General features: G+C 38.6%; 1 protein-coding gene across 1 annotated transcript in view; it reads right to left on the reverse strand.

Annotated features, from left to right (window-relative positions):
- Positions 1-338: 338 nt before the first annotated feature.
- c20h8orf34 (chromosome 20 C8orf34 homolog) overlaps positions 339-15828 on the reverse strand; it is a 51966-nt gene continuing 36476 nt past the window's right edge. Inside the window, exons 9-13 of the mRNA XM_062441525.1 lie at positions 14399-14484; positions 14198-14271; positions 6744-6870; positions 2650-3140; positions 339-485 (exon numbers count right to left, since the gene is read on the reverse strand). Of these exons, the coding sequence (XP_062297509.1) occupies positions 381-485; positions 2650-3140; positions 6744-6870; positions 14198-14271; positions 14399-14484 (883 nt within the window). The 3' untranslated portion in view covers positions 339-380. The remainder of the gene's footprint in view (positions 486-2649; positions 3141-6743; positions 6871-14197; positions 14272-14398; positions 14485-15828) is intronic.

Raw genomic sequence — 15828 nt, forward strand, 5'->3', positions numbered from 1 at the left:
CATGGCAACCTTTTCCCCCCTGTGAACCACTCTAGGATTTCACCCAACTGTGGAAATTTTCATGTGTCAGCCCTTATCCTCCATCTCAGAATTTAACAAGGAATTTTTGCACATTAATCTTCACTTTTTAATAGATCTATTGCCACTTTAATACATTAGTCACTCACTGTGGTAAAGTGGCATTGCAGTAATGAAATGAACCCTCACATTTTACAAAGAAAAAAGCAGTGGGAAGGTAAAAACATTAGCAATTTGTCAGATTGGGGAACTGTTGGTTCAGCTTTTTCTGTTGAGTAAAAAATGAATCTAAATAAGAAGATAAACAATGTATGTAGAGTTCAAAAAGAAACAAAAGAGAGAAGGAAGGAAGAGAAGGTGGGTCACTTACTCTTGTCCTGCTCAGGAGGCTCCAGGATGTCACTGTCTGTGTCACTGGGAATATGCCAAGGCTGTCTGATAGCCTGTAACTGCTGGTAAAACTCATCCTGGAATAGCAAAGACAAGAAAAGACTGGAGTAGAAATAGAGATGGAAAACAAGTACAGAAGAAATTAATTTTAATTAGACTGTTAGTTATCCTTCTGTTCATCACTCTGCATATAGCACGTCTTATTCAAGGAATCGTAGAGAATCAACAAAAAAACAAATGTTAAAATGTATTCAATCTAGCTGCGAGATGTCCTTTTGAAATTATAGATTGAAGATGTACTGCTTTTACTGTAAAATGTCTTGACATACACAGACATGTGTGTTCTTTTCATCTTATTTAAGGCTCTAATCATAATGCATGGAAAGTTAGAGTGACCCCATGAAAAGGAGCAACAAGTCGAAAAATGATATTGCATAAAATACCTTAATCAACCCACACACATTAGACATAGTGGCACTAAAGCTGTTTTTATTTTCTTATGTGCAACTCTGAAAGTCCTCAGGCCGAAGCGTAGGCAAAATTGCTCTTTGATCTCTACAAAATACTTTTACATCTTATTATTTTTTAGTGCTAAAATAATGCCTCCCAGTTCTTTAAATGGCTACACAAATACAGAGAGAAAAGAATGTCTCAATTTACATCCTTTATTTCATTTAAATCCAGTATTTAGAAAAGTTCAGGACTCACCAACTCTCTAAGCAGGGTTCTTTCGGGGGGCGACAGTAGATGGACTCAATAAAAGCTGACTGGGTGCACTGGTGTTTTGGATAATCTCACTAGGTGTCAACTAATGTAACTGTCAGAGAATATACAGAGGGACTGCAAAATTCCTGCCCACAATTAATAAAGCCTTCAAAAAGGTCTCATATTTAACAGCACTGCTGTTAAGTAGATCATGAAAGGAATATAAGAGGTAAGGTCCCCTTTCATGCCAGACTCATTTTTCCACAATGAAATGATATCCTACTGTACAGACCTCCACGACTTCACTAAACCCCACACGAAGCATGTGTGTTTGTGACGGTATGCACATGTGTGTTCTTGTACTCTCACTCATAAGCTCGTGCTCTACAGCCAATTTTTTCTTCGGCATTGAGCCTATTTATCACTCAGCACACAAGTTCACTCTAACCATTATAAAACATTACAATAAAGTTGGAGTGATTTTCAAGTCCATGACCCAAGGTTTATGACCATTTTAACCCATGTTTTATAAAGTGTGGGTGTGCTTGATCTTTTTCATTGTTAGATATTTATTACATGTAAATAGTTTAAATACAATATGTAGAATTTGATTTTACACCATGACCACAGAAGATACTGTGTTTCTTAAAGGAATAGCTTGACATGTTGGTAAATATGCTTATTTGCTTTCTTGCTGAGATTTAGATTACATTATAAAACTCTCATATATGTCCATTAAATACACAGTCAGGAGGAAGAGCTAGCTTGGCTCGGTCAGAGGCAAACGACAATGTGCAAAAAACAATGTATAAACCCCACAGTTTGTGGTTTTACAGGTTACCAGGCAACCAGTGCACACTTCACCATCCTTCACATCTACCAAAATATTGCTTACTGTATGTGCTGGATGATTTCTTGGCTGGACACAGTGACTTCCTGGTGTGTCATGTCCCGCCCTACTCAGCCTCTGATTGGCTTACCCTCATACTTTTACCCTAACCCTAACCAATCTCAGTTCTCATGCCTAAACCTAACCAATCCAACCAATGAAGGCAATGAGTACTAGCCAATCAGAGGTAGAGTAGGGCGGGTCATGACTTCACCATCCTGGGAAAAAATATTTGGTTTACAGTAAACCACTTGTAAAACCACACATTGTAAATGTTACACTTTAGTTTTTGTACTGATTAAACAAACAAGATATAATCTTTAGAGGTGCTAGTATGTGGATTTTTTTTACATGTTTATATAAATCCAGACAAATTGTTTCCCATGGATGTATGAAGGAGAGTAATTTCCCCTTAATTCCAGTCTCTATCTAAAATAAACACTTTCCTAGCTTCATATTTTAATGGACAGATATGACGCTCTCATTTAACTCTTACTTTAACAGTACTGATACTCACCTCATTATTTTCAATTTCTCTTTTTACTTCTTTATTATAGGGATCAAAATGTCACCTGCCACAGTGCAACTTTGCCTCCTTCTCATTGAATTCAAATACCAAGGCATATCTTTTTTGTTTGGGGTCTTACCTCAGACAGGTAGGCCCGTAGGCTAGCTCCGAGGCTGTCTGTAGTGCTAAGTCCAGGAGGAGTGAGCAGTGGCCGGGGATGTGTGGGCTGACATGTGGGCGTCACAGGGCGGCTCCGCGACCTCCTGAATGTCACCTCTTTATGAGCTCCAGGATTAAAGGTGGAGCGTGTCAGTAAACTATTTGGGGTTAGGGGCCTACTGGGGGTTCTGGGGGTTTGAGTCCTGCTCCCAGGGTTGCTGGGAGATTGAGTCCGACCCATAACCAGGGAGGTGGACTTTGGGCTGAGCAAGGGGAGGCCCACACCACAAGGCTTGCCCGAGAGGCTGCCAGCTGGAGACTGAGGTCTGGACACAAGGCTGGGCAGAGGAAGTGTGTCAGGTAGTGTTCGGTGACGCAGGGGGGTGTGGAGCAGACTACTGTGTGGATTATTGGAGTTCCGAGTGGTCATCTTCCCTACTTCTGCCAGCTTTGCCAGATCCTTCTCAACTTCTGGAAGAAAAAAAGGGATACAATTCAGGTCAACATCCAGATTTTAAACTTGAAACCTAAGAATCAGTAGATACAGTGCTTGAGGGAGTGAATTCTTATGATCTCCTCATTTGAACGTTATATGATTTCATCACATAGTAACTGTCTTATTTTTTTCATTACGCATTCCCAGGGTGTTGCTATGAGTTTAGTGTCCTACAAGACTGATGAATCACTAACTTTACTGAGCATTAAAGTGGGCGAGACTGCTTAGTTTAATCCTTCTTCTGGGCAATGATGACAATATTTATAGACCCTGTAAATTGTGGTGAATCCAGCTTCCTCTGTCACAAAGGGTTCCAAGTTGATATACAGTAAGCACAGCCTGGTCACTTTTCTCCTGTTCCTGAAAAAAACATATTTATTTGCCTCACTGGTAGTCTCAAAAACATTTTTGTTTGTGAAAGAAGGGATGCTGCCAACTTCTGCGATCAACATCTGGATAATTTTTTCCACATTTTTAAGCTTTTGTTCAAGATTTTGGCAATCAGGATTCAACAAACCAGTCTGGAAGTTATCATTTGAGAGGGATAATTTCAGAAGTGACTCATCAGAAGCAAGTATTTCTGGAAAACTGTATATGTGTGATGTTAAATAAATAACAAAAGGAAGCATGAAAAGTATTTCACAAACCTTGACTTCCTTGTTTTTGGGCAAATGATGCCTTCTACTATACAAACAACATTTTTCCGTGGAAAAAATGCAAAACACATGCTCTTATTCACTGACAAATATTCATTTAGTCTGCAATAGTACTCTCAATGCAGCTTTGGAACATTACCTTACTAGTTTAAAATGTATTGCAGACTGTTTTGTACCCCATGACAGGGATCTGATATATTTAATTCTCTGACATGCATTATTAGATTGTTGTTTCTGTGCTTAATCAGCTCTGATTGCACGGAGGTTGAGCTTTATAGTGAGATACAATGCAGAGCACATACTGTTTAGTACCTTGCCGATGCGCTCAATAACCCACATGTGTACTGTCTGACATTGCGTCTGGGTTGTTTTAACCTTAATACACTGTACACATGTTACTTCTCTAAATAACAAGAGGGGAAACTAAAGGTAAAGGTTACATCTTGGCCTTTTTTGGCCTGACTGACTACAAGCTAGAAGATAATTAACTCTGTAGGGTGTTCAGGGCATATCATGACATCAGCTTGTAGCAGTGGCAGGACTGCAGTGTGTAACAATAAAGAAGCTTTGTTATTACGTTGATGGTATGCATGAAAAGCAGACAACAAAATCTCCCTTGTGCAAACGGAAAGATGTTCTGTTACAGTGAAATAAATACTATATACAAAAAGAAAAGCTGGTGTAAACTAAAGTTCCATATATGATTATTTCCTGGTTAAAGCCTTTAAACACCCACACAAAGTCCATCACGACATGATGTTATTGCTATATCGTAAACAGGATATGTTCATTAGCAATCTGTTCCCATAAAGTTGATATTTTCATCTTGAGTTATTTACCACTATAATGATAAACACCACATGTTTTTGTTGTGAAAAACCTTCTCCCTTCTGTAAATGCTTGCTCCACTCATGATTTTATTGTAAACCAGTCGCTTCCCCTGACTTCCTGCCATTAATGAGTGGTGTATGACAAGAAAAAAGAATCTACACAGTTGACAGTGTTTAGCACAAAAATACCGTAAGCCATTTCCGAGACACTGATATAAAATGACAGCTCCTTAAGATCAAAGAGGTGGCATTAAAATCCATATGGTTTAAACCTTTGATAAGTTTTGATCCAATCTTTGAGTAATAAGAAAAGGGAAAAGAAAGAGGTGGGTGATGAGACAGAGAAAGACAGAGCGAAGGAGGAAAGTAGAAATAGAAACAGATCTAATCTATTAAAGTCTTTGATCAAGCAGCAGTTTCATATGGTGGGAGAGTAGAGGGCCACAGCACGCAATACAACCATTCAAAACTCATGCAAACTTTATTGGATCCTTCCTGTGAAAATAAATAAAACTCCTAACGACATGTCTGAATTACATCTACAGCCCTACTACAACAAAAATGTAAATATAGGCACTAATTGTCCTTGGATGGACAAATTAAGTAACGCTATGTGCAGACGTGCACAGTCCCACTTTGATCAGATATTTCTTGATGGAAATCTGAAAACTGTTGTCATTTTGGACCAGATTTTATTAAGGCAAAGTTTTTTTTTTTTAATGTAACACTGCTATATTATGCAGTATTTTGTTAACTGAATTGAAATACTAACCAACCCTTAAAAAGAAAGAAATATTGGTTTGGTATCATATTGATTAATTCCTGAAATTTGAATGATAGCTTTAGCTAAAACTTTATTTTAGACATACCTGCATTCAAAGTAAACGGTACTGCAAAACGAAAGTAAATCTGTAAGCAGTAATTAATAAATGTGGATTCATTTTATTACAAAAGGCAGACAAAGGGGCAATTTCACAACCACATAATAAGGGCAACAATATAAGATGAAAAGTGAGGTTCTGGCTCCAAACATGGAAAGTATTAGCAGCTAATAAAGGCTTGAAAGAGTTGAATTAGCTTGTTGAACAGCTTCACTAAACCGCCTGGTGGGAGCCCTCAGCCTGAATATTCAGTAACTCAGTGTAAAACAACTAGAAATCAATGCCATCTGAGGACCTCTGGGGCAAAAGTTAATGTGCTGTTAACACAATAGCATGCCGGTTTGTTCTCTAGGCAGTGAGGCAACCAGTGTTTTCAGTGCCAATGCACAGATAAGCAGAGAAGACCATAGCAGCTGGGACCACTGTTCGGTGACAGTAATAGATTCATTAAGTGGGACTAATATGCTTTAAATAACTCTAGTATGCTAATGCCCATAGAATGTCTTTGCATACAGTGATGCTGTCTAAGTGGCAAGACATGCATAAACAAATAAGTGGGTGACACATGATGGTAAATGGCAATATTCCCTCTGGCATCCACTCCAAGCTTTCATCTGATTCATAATTGAATACATACTTGATCATTATGACAACAAAAGCAGATTGAGTCACCCAGACGTCACTTATATCAAAGATGTGCCTTGAACTACATTAGGAATGATTTTTAAAATGCCACACAAATTCCATTTTGTCAGACAAACATCTCCAGACTCCAGTGCTGATTCAAACTTCAATCACGTCCAAATAATTCAGTGGATATTTATTGATTGAATCTGTCAAAGCTTGAGTTGAGATGAATTCTTGGCATGTAGAAATTATTTTAATTCGTTTTCTATTTATTCCTGACGCATTTTAGCAGGGGGATCAGTTTTTAATTAACCAGCAGTGCATTCTTTGGCCTGACTCCCCCCTCCCACCACTCATAAGTAACCCTTTTCTATTTTATAAGTCTACATAGTTCAAAGTGTATGTGTGTGTCTGCATGTTTGCATATTGTAGACTATGTTTTGTATTTCAAAGAAAACGTTTGGTATGATTTACCCAGACAATTAATCACTAAAGTCATATGCAGACAAGCTCATATATGTACAAAGGCACAGCAGATGTATATGCACACCATACAGACTCCAACCACCAGCCCATACACATACCAGCAAGCTGTTTGCCCATGTTCTCCAGCTCTTTAGAAAAGAGGGAGTCGCCCAGTAGCAGGCCCGTCTGCCCGACAGAGCTCCCACCTCTCACAGCCTTCAGATCAGTCTCCCAGACAGCCTGACGCTAGTTAGTGAGGGGAACAGAAAAGAGAGAAAGTCACATTAGAAGAAAGACCCTTCAATTAACTCTTTATATAATTGTCAGCTATTGCTGGAAATATCTGAGCCATATCTGCTGGAAAAAAAGAGGCAATTATTATTTTACAGGCTTTAGAAAAACACAAGAAACCACAACATGTATAGTTAAAAGTGTAAAGCAAGCACTGCACTCTGTTTAGTGAATGCGGGACTCGAGTCTGTCAGCAGTGGTTCAGGACATTTTTGTACAACTATCAGTAAATCTATAGGAGCTAGTCTTCTTGGCAAAGAACCTGGCAGCAGCAAACCTTGCACAGGCAGTTAATGAACAATAAATCAGCAATTTTGTATAGTTTCATAAACTACTGTAACATGAGCCAATATATGGTATTAAACAAAAATAATGATAATCATAATCCCAAGGGGTTCTAAAAAGGCAGATTTGATCACTTATGTTGCTGCTTTGCCCTATGTTGATCTTACCACTACCTGGCCAAGTGTATGATTTGGAAAGAGACCTGTTAGACAGACTGAGCTTTGCCAAGTCCTGTAATGGCAGCATGCCTAATCCTCCTATTTATTCCTTTGATGGGACACAAGTGGCCAGATGATCTGTTAAGCCAATGGACCAAGTGCACATGAGCTCCAAGCACAGGTGAGAAATAAAATCTGTCAGCCATAATTCCACCGCCTGTAAGTTTGGTTTATTCTAGATAAGTTACGATACTTCTGATGCCAGCACTTACATCATTTGATGTGCTAAGCCTTTAATGAGAGACAGAGTTGACTTGACAAAGTGCTGACACAGACTGAAGACAGTTTAAGGCTCTGGGAGATCTGGTGATATACGTACAGTGCGGTCTTCCAACAGCATTTCAAGACAAACCTGGGATATAACAGACCACTCTTTTGAAAATTTTCAGGATTCAGAGTGGATTGAAAAGTCTTCATTCAAAGCAGAGGTATAGTTAAAAACAAGTGAAATTGATATCCTCTGATAAATGACTGAAAATGAGTCCCGGGTCTATGGCATTGATCTTTGTGCCTGTCATATACATGAGGCGTTCTGTGGCAGCAGTACCACAAATCCACAAGCCAATCCTTAATTATAGCCTTCATAAAGCAGCAAGGCGGGTTAAACATTACAACTGAATCCCCTCCCCAACTTTATTTCTTTCTCTTTGGTGGTATCCCCCCAAATCCAACAGCATGACATCATTTTGTCCTCTGCTCGCTTTGAGTCTTCTTAGTTCTCACAAACAAGGCCACCAACAGATTTCTAGATAAAGTTTCCCAAATGCATTTTCATAATCTTCATTATACTTTATGTCATATAGTAAAGAATTATTGCTACAATTCTTCCAACAGACCTGCTGACACAGATGTAGTCTTATCAGCATCACCCTCATTACACCATCTGCTCCTCTGTCCACCACAGGACAGACTATAGTATAATCAAGACCATAACCTGGAGACTGCAGAGTAGAGGCCATGGTTGGTGGCGGTACTGCAAAGCCCCATGGCTGGGCAAACAAACAGGATATACTGAGTCCGCAAGCAATCCACCTCCCCAGATAACATCAATAAACAAACAGGCATTACAATCAAAATATGACAGTTGTTTCATCACATCTCTGTGAAGTCATACATATTTACAAAGTCAGCTGGAAGACTGAGTGTACAATGTCATAATAGTGCTGTGTTCAAAAAAACTCATGTACAAAGCAGCAGGGTTCTACAGAGGACATTGGGAAAAACAAAAGTGGACTCTATTGCACACTGAAACACAATGAAAATGATGAAAAGCTTTCCTCCTTCACTGTGGTTTAAGGCAGCCATTGTCCTTATCAGAAACAATGTATGACATGAGCCCGAATACTGAGCCCAAAAACTTTTTTTCCCTTTAAATGCTTAGATTGAATGCTTTAATCTACAGAGACAAAGAGATGAGAAGGAAAGCCTTTTCATCTGCAAAATAAAGGCTTGCTATGATTTTGCAATTACTTATGAGTATATTAATGTCAGTGGCGCAAAACCCACATTGTATAATCTCCCTCCCAGTATGACAAAAACTTAGAGACCTAAAAGAGAAAAGGGAAAAACCCTCTGGTGATGCTTCTGCCCAACTAACAAACATGGATCTCGTTTCTTACTAAATTGATTCCACGTTTAGAGCAAACAAGACAGAAAGAGAGAGGATGGAAGTGTAGAGTTAAATATTTTATAGTCTGCATGTGTGCAGCTATACGTGTGTGGTCAGCAGTAATAATCACCACAATCTGGGGTTTGGTCCAAACATTGCCCTGCACACAACAAGAGCTGTTTGGGCTGTGTGCATGCAGTCATAGACCTCAAACATGGCTTGGCTGGGTTAAAGGTTTGAGCCTACCGCTGGCTTTGCAATTCACAATTGATGGACTTTCTTGTTGTGGTCAGGTCAGGCCAGGGTAGCATATGGAACAATACACAGATACACACACACACACACAAACACACATACAGGTAAACAGTGTGTCTCATTTCAAAATGACTATTTTAGGTCATCAACTAGTCCTTTAACTAACTTGTTCCAGGGGTCGATAGATGCTTTTTTCAAGTATGTTTTTGCATCATGGTTTACATTAAAGGTAGTTTTTCAACACAAATATCACATGAATGTTCACTATACACCTTTTTCTCCTTTCACGGTCAGTGTTATGGGTCCAGCAACCATCTTACCAATAGCTTCTACTACATGAATTGTAAATGTAACGGCACTTTTAAGAATTCTGGATGATTGACACTTAAATTTTGCAAAACCAGGCTTAATCTCATGAGCTTAGTTTATGCTGCCATGATTTTAATCTCAAAAGCAAAGACCAATTACAGCCCAGCAAGTATTTGTCTAATAAGGTGTGAAAAAGGTTGATGAAAAAGTCAGGAAGAGAACATACGGCAGAGCTCCCAGATGTAACGATTTGTTTTACTTGTATAAAACATGTTAAAATGTAAGCATGCATGCTACAGACAAGCATTATATGTGGATCAAAACACTTGATTTACTGACAGAAATGCAAAGAAAACTTAAACTAAAACAAATTTTGTGAGTGTTTCTAAATGTTTGTATTTCCTGTCAAATTCTCAAGTGGGTCAATCAATCCACTTAAATGAAGGAAACTGTATGTTTTCCAAATAACCAGTTTTGCTGTTGTAGCCACTTCTAGCTTGCACAGTCACAGGAGGATATGGGATATGAAGGGTAACACTCTACTTTTAATGAGTTTTGGCTCAGAGCAGAATCACCTAATAGATTTTACGGTGCTCTCAGGCTCAACGGCCCAAACACTGAGTTTGCACAGCCAAAAGCATACAGGATACTGACAATAACACAGTTAGACTCTTATTCAAACATTACAAAGACAGCTTATATGACTGATGTCTATTGCTCAGTCACAAACGACTGACTGACAGGAATTTAGTGTTGTGCCAATAGGACTGTAAAGGGAAAATGAGAGGAATGTTTTCAGGGAATCATAAAGTTAAATTAGAGTAATCAAACCATACAGTATGTTCTGGAGGAAAGTTTCACATGTGGCTGGATTTTAAAGCATGCAAAGAATGAATGTCGAATAGCTAGATTGGAATTATTATCATGATGATAAACATATGCTGTGTAGCTGTGCATCAACAATCAATAGTCTTTCCTCTTCCAACTAGATCCTATATTTAGCAAAGAGTAAAAGAGTTACCATTTCACAAATGGTTACAGTAGTTTCTTGGGTTTTATATAGGTGATTTGCTTTTATTTGTGTATCATTTTGCTGTTAATTCAGCTTAATGAAAAAACTCTAGTCATGATTCTGTGCTATAGATGTAGCAGTTTACTGATCTGGACTTTTAACCCAAGGGAGAACACAGCTGAGTTTTGACACACATTTACTTCACACTGACTTCTCAGTGCAGAGAACTTCTGAGTACTTATCAGAGCAAATGTAGACTGAGGATGCATGACAACGTATGCACAGAATTAGTGAAAAAGAATGTATTCACATGTTTGTGAAATCAAAATAAAATCAAAATAGTTTCCTGTGCAGATTATTAAACCCCAAAATAAGAAAATGTTTTATAATGACCCATCCTCATTATTGTAAATGCTTTATAATGTTTATATGGGCCAATTTCAATATCAATTTCAACCTCTACTGCAATAATGGATATCTACTAGAGCAGCCAAACAGAGCCAGTTTTTGGTCAGTGCATCTCTGAAGCACTCTCAGGATTGGGGAGATTACTGTTAAGGATTAGGTGCATGAGGTACAACTTTCTTCAAGTTGAAATAAAGTAGTACATTGTCTTGAACTCAAAGTGTGCTGACAAAAGAAAAATATAAGAACATATAATCACTTTCACCATCCCTTCTTCTCTGTCTAACTCATTGTATTATAACAAAACTCAGAGCACACATACAAGCCAAATCAGCAAAAAACCCTCATATGGAAAATCTGAAAATCCTAAACAAACCTTTGAGGGGAAAAAAAACTGCACTATAGCTACCTAAATCACAAAGCTTTCCTCTGAGGATAACCATGCATGTATAACTACGGAGGAGTGGGGGGCAGACTGGTGCCAAACATAAAAGCCATATAGTGTATCAGATGAAATTCTGCCAATTTCCCCTGGAAACAAAAATACACCAGCTCTGCATTGTATCATTCACATAGCATTGCATCACTCTATTTTTGCCATACAAATGAACAGTTTCCCCTGGCTGATTTTATGATGGTAAGACCCATACAACTTGGTTAATATGTACATATCACTTAACACTTACAAAGTAAACTGCTAAATAATTTCTTGGGGAATTTACTCTGGCTTTTGCTTTTGGAAAGTATTTGTCTTTATGGGGCATTAATCACTTAAAGGACCTGGCAGAGGCAGCAATCTGCAATACAAGGCATACTTAATTCATGAACAGCCATGTCTCAGAAATGTACTAATAATAAAAAAGAACTTCAATCTTTAAAACCCTGAAAAGGTATCATTTCTTTAGCACACAACTTATGAAGAAACAATATTTAACATTTTTATACAAATACAGTTTTAAGCAAGTACTGAAGCAGATATTTGTAATAAGTACATTTCAAAAAAAGATACGGAAGCTGAGAATGGCTGTGCTTGCATTTTTTTTTATTTAATGCTGTTATTTTGAGATCACAAGTTAATTTATCTTGAGAAAACAAAAGGCTGATTTTTAGAGATAATTGATCAGAAGATTTATCATGGGTGGAGCTCATTCTCCATTGTTCATTGTTCATTCCCTGTCTTAACCGCTTCATGTCTCCCTCACATGGATAGGTCAACTATTCAGATCAAGCACAAGAAGCCATCAAGCTTTTATCGCCCTGGTGGTCGAGTGGTTAGAGTGCATGCCATGTAATTGCAGCGTCCCTGGTTCGAATCCGACCAGGGATTTATGCTGCAGGTCATTCCCCTCTCTCTCTCCCTGTTTCCTGTCAGACTCTATGCCATCTACTGTATAAATAAAAGGCAAAAAAGCCCAAAATAAATCCTTTCAATGCTTGAAAGATAAAGTTTGGTACATCTCCTATTTGATACATCCCATCATATTATGAACAGGAGTTAATCAACCTGCCAATTGGCCATTACCCAGATGTCATAAATAAAAGGTGCTGTTAATAATAATGGGTACACCTTAATCTGAACTTTTCATCTTATATCAGTTGCTATAGTCCTGGACTTTGATAAACATCATAAGTAATATTGGGAAACAACCTTTTGTATTCTCATGATAACTGGTAGATTATCTCATTTTGTTGACAAAGCTAAACGCTCGTTTTCACGAGATAATGAAATCATTTGTGATTTTGAAGTAACATAATTTTTTTTTAAAAACTTCAAACACAGCAGTTCTCAGTTTCCATAACAAGGAACTGCAATCTGAGTTATTTTACATACTGTATGACTTCATCTATTGTGCTTCTTTTTTTCAAATAAGCTCATAAAGCATTACATTTTTTCCATACTGTTTAGTGTTTGTGGCTCACAAGCCCCTGAAGGACTAGTTAAACTAACAGGCTATTACAAATTGCATTTGCCTTTCAAACACAGCCAAACATAAGCAATTAAACACAAAACAACCACATTAGCTACAGTAGGTGACAGGAGACGTTTGCACTTGCGGTTTCCATATGGGACACATTAGTACCTTGTTCTTAAGTGTGCCAGACAGGGTTTAACCTATAGAGATGTGGTATAGGGGAGAGATGCCGTGTTTATGCCCTTGGTGTAAGCAGCTACAAACGAAAGGCTCAGGGAATGTGAAAGTTATAGGGTAAATAAAGCTGAATTAATGAGCTCAAATCTTTGAGAAATAAGTCAGTCAGTAATTTAATACTTTAAGTATGATGTCAACATTGGCTAGTCAAGCTTTTTAAATTATACAGAATAAGTATGTGGAAGATTTTGTAAAACTTGAAAAATTAAGTGCAAGGGAGATTTGTTTTTTTGATCCTACACAGTTACTCTAATTTCTGGATGGTGGCTAGTCTATTTGGCCTACTCCGTCAGACTTCCGACTACAAGCTTTGATTCAACGGGGCCTTCAGTCTCTTAAAGTCTGCTCCCAGTTAGTCTGGAGCCTCTCTGCATCTGCTTCACACACGGAGTAACGCCTTGGCTCCAAACCCTTTTTCTTTCTTTAAAAATGCTGTAAAAAGCCTTGTCTAACACTTAGATTGGGCAATTATAAAAAAGGTATTGGCTTTTCTTGGGGTAATTATACAAAGGTACCGGCGTCTTAGCTGACTGCTTTATTAACAGCATGTGAGTGTCTGCCTATGTCTGAGTCTGGCATATGCCACATTGAACCTCCAAAGATTTCTTGACCAAAGCGTGTGAGGTTATCACGCAAGCCTCCTTTTCACTGAAACTGCGTGTACTCCTGTAACCCACAAATATTTTTCTCCATTGTATAAAACTTCTAAATCAGCCTCAGTTGTCATTGTGTTACTAGATATTCTTTTCATTCATCCCTTTCAGCCTGCACGCAAGTTCCCTGAGAGGAAAGCAAAGTGATATAGGGAGATTTCTAATTAGGGTATCACTTGTTCAGCACTATATAACTGTTATGTAAGCTGAAATGCCCTCATACAGTTAAGATGTATCAGTTTTGCTTGGGTCTTGTCCTATTAACAAGAAGCTTGAGGTGGTTTTCGCTTGCAGACAATAGAGGCTGAGACGAGAGAGCAACATAGTAATTGATGGCTGTAAAGTGATCTTAATTGTTTGGTGGTGGATGTCGGGAGGACACTTACAGAGCCTGACATTTGAGACATGGGCTGGCATTCCTGCAACCGTCCCGCCGTTGTGTCCACCCCGGGCAATGGAGCTACTCCAGAAAACACATGAAACACACATAAACAAGGAAAGAAAGACACGGCGGCGCATGAGACCACAAACATTTAGAAAAAGAGAAGAAAGAAAGAAAGTGAAATTGCACTGTTTTTGCAACTTACACGAGATGTCAGGTACAGCTTGTTCAGATATGTGCGGCCTGTGCTCTTCTTCAGATCTGTTGTCTGATAGACTGTCCCCCTGCAACCTAGAGACAACACGTAAGACATACACTGCTGTACACACTGATGATAGAAAAGCATTTAAATAATCTCTAGAATCAGCATTTTTTCAGCCACAACACTGCAAGGCATGTTTGGAGAACTGAATGCAAGACAGCGAAAAGACAAGCCAGTCTGTATCAGTCTGAGGTGATGAGACAAAGAGGAAGTGTTTAGTGAGTTTATAATCTCTTCTTCAGCTAAAATCTGGGACAGTACCAAAGAGGGAGGAACATGGGGGTCAGCTGTGGGGCACACATCCTCTAAACTTCTCATCCAACTGAAATGAAATCTGAAAGAGTCCTCAGTATGTTCACAACATGAAACCAAACTTATGGTGTTGCAGATGTAAGGTGCTCAGAAAAAAAATGTGCACAACTGTTTCCAAACCAGCTACACTCTGCTTAGTGAAAAAGTTTACTTAAATCATTAAGTTGCTGTTCTTTGTCATAATACCTTCCAAGCCCTTATAGCTTTTTTTCCAAAGATATCTGTTTGGACTGAAATGGATGCGGGTCTGAGAGATTTGGCTGTCTCCTTGAGGTAGTAAAAGATTTAAATTTCTCTGAAATATGAAAGTATACTGTGGGTGAAAGACAAACAGCATTTTCTGTTACACGTGTCTTATGCATTGCATTTAAACAGTTCTACAAACTAATTGACAACTAATTGATAAAAACACATCATTTATTTGTCTAAAGCATATGTCTAATGACTGTAAATCACACCACATATTCATATAATTACACACTACTTAAGCTCCAAATTCTTTCGCTGTGTGCTATTTCCGTGTCATCAGTGTAACCATGAACCGAAGACAAAGGAAACAATCTATACGCTTTTCTGACGCGGCTGCAATCCGTCACAGCCACAGGGCCTCTTGGTTTCTACTTCTACGACGAGGTTAAAAGCAGAACAGCTTTTTAAAAGTGTATTCTATTTCTTTTCCCTCTTTATACACCCCTCTACTTGTCTCTTATCCTCTTTAATGGTCTTTATAAGACCATTAAAAACTACCCAAGATGACTATCACGAGGCCTTCCCATACACCGAACAAAAGCTGCTCATAGCCGCAAGTCGCCACTAACATTCCCTCAGTGCATTCCTGATATGAAAGCAATTAATTTAATGAGAACTACAAGCCTGAAAGAGGTTTGTGGAGATCTATCCATTTCTTTGGGCGACACCGCCAACTCCTCCGGACTGTGCCCGAGATCTGGGATGCGTTTGCACACAGGAGGTTTTGTGGCAGGAGCACATAGCCATTAAAAGGACTGATCGGGTGCACCAAGGAGGTGGATGAAGGCTAGTGTGGCCACAGCTATAGCCCA

This window comes from Scomber scombrus, chromosome 20 (genome assembly GCF_963691925.1).
Source record: "Scomber scombrus chromosome 20, fScoSco1.1, whole genome shotgun sequence".
Taxonomy (NCBI): Eukaryota; Metazoa; Chordata; class Actinopteri; order Scombriformes; family Scombridae; genus Scomber; species Scomber scombrus.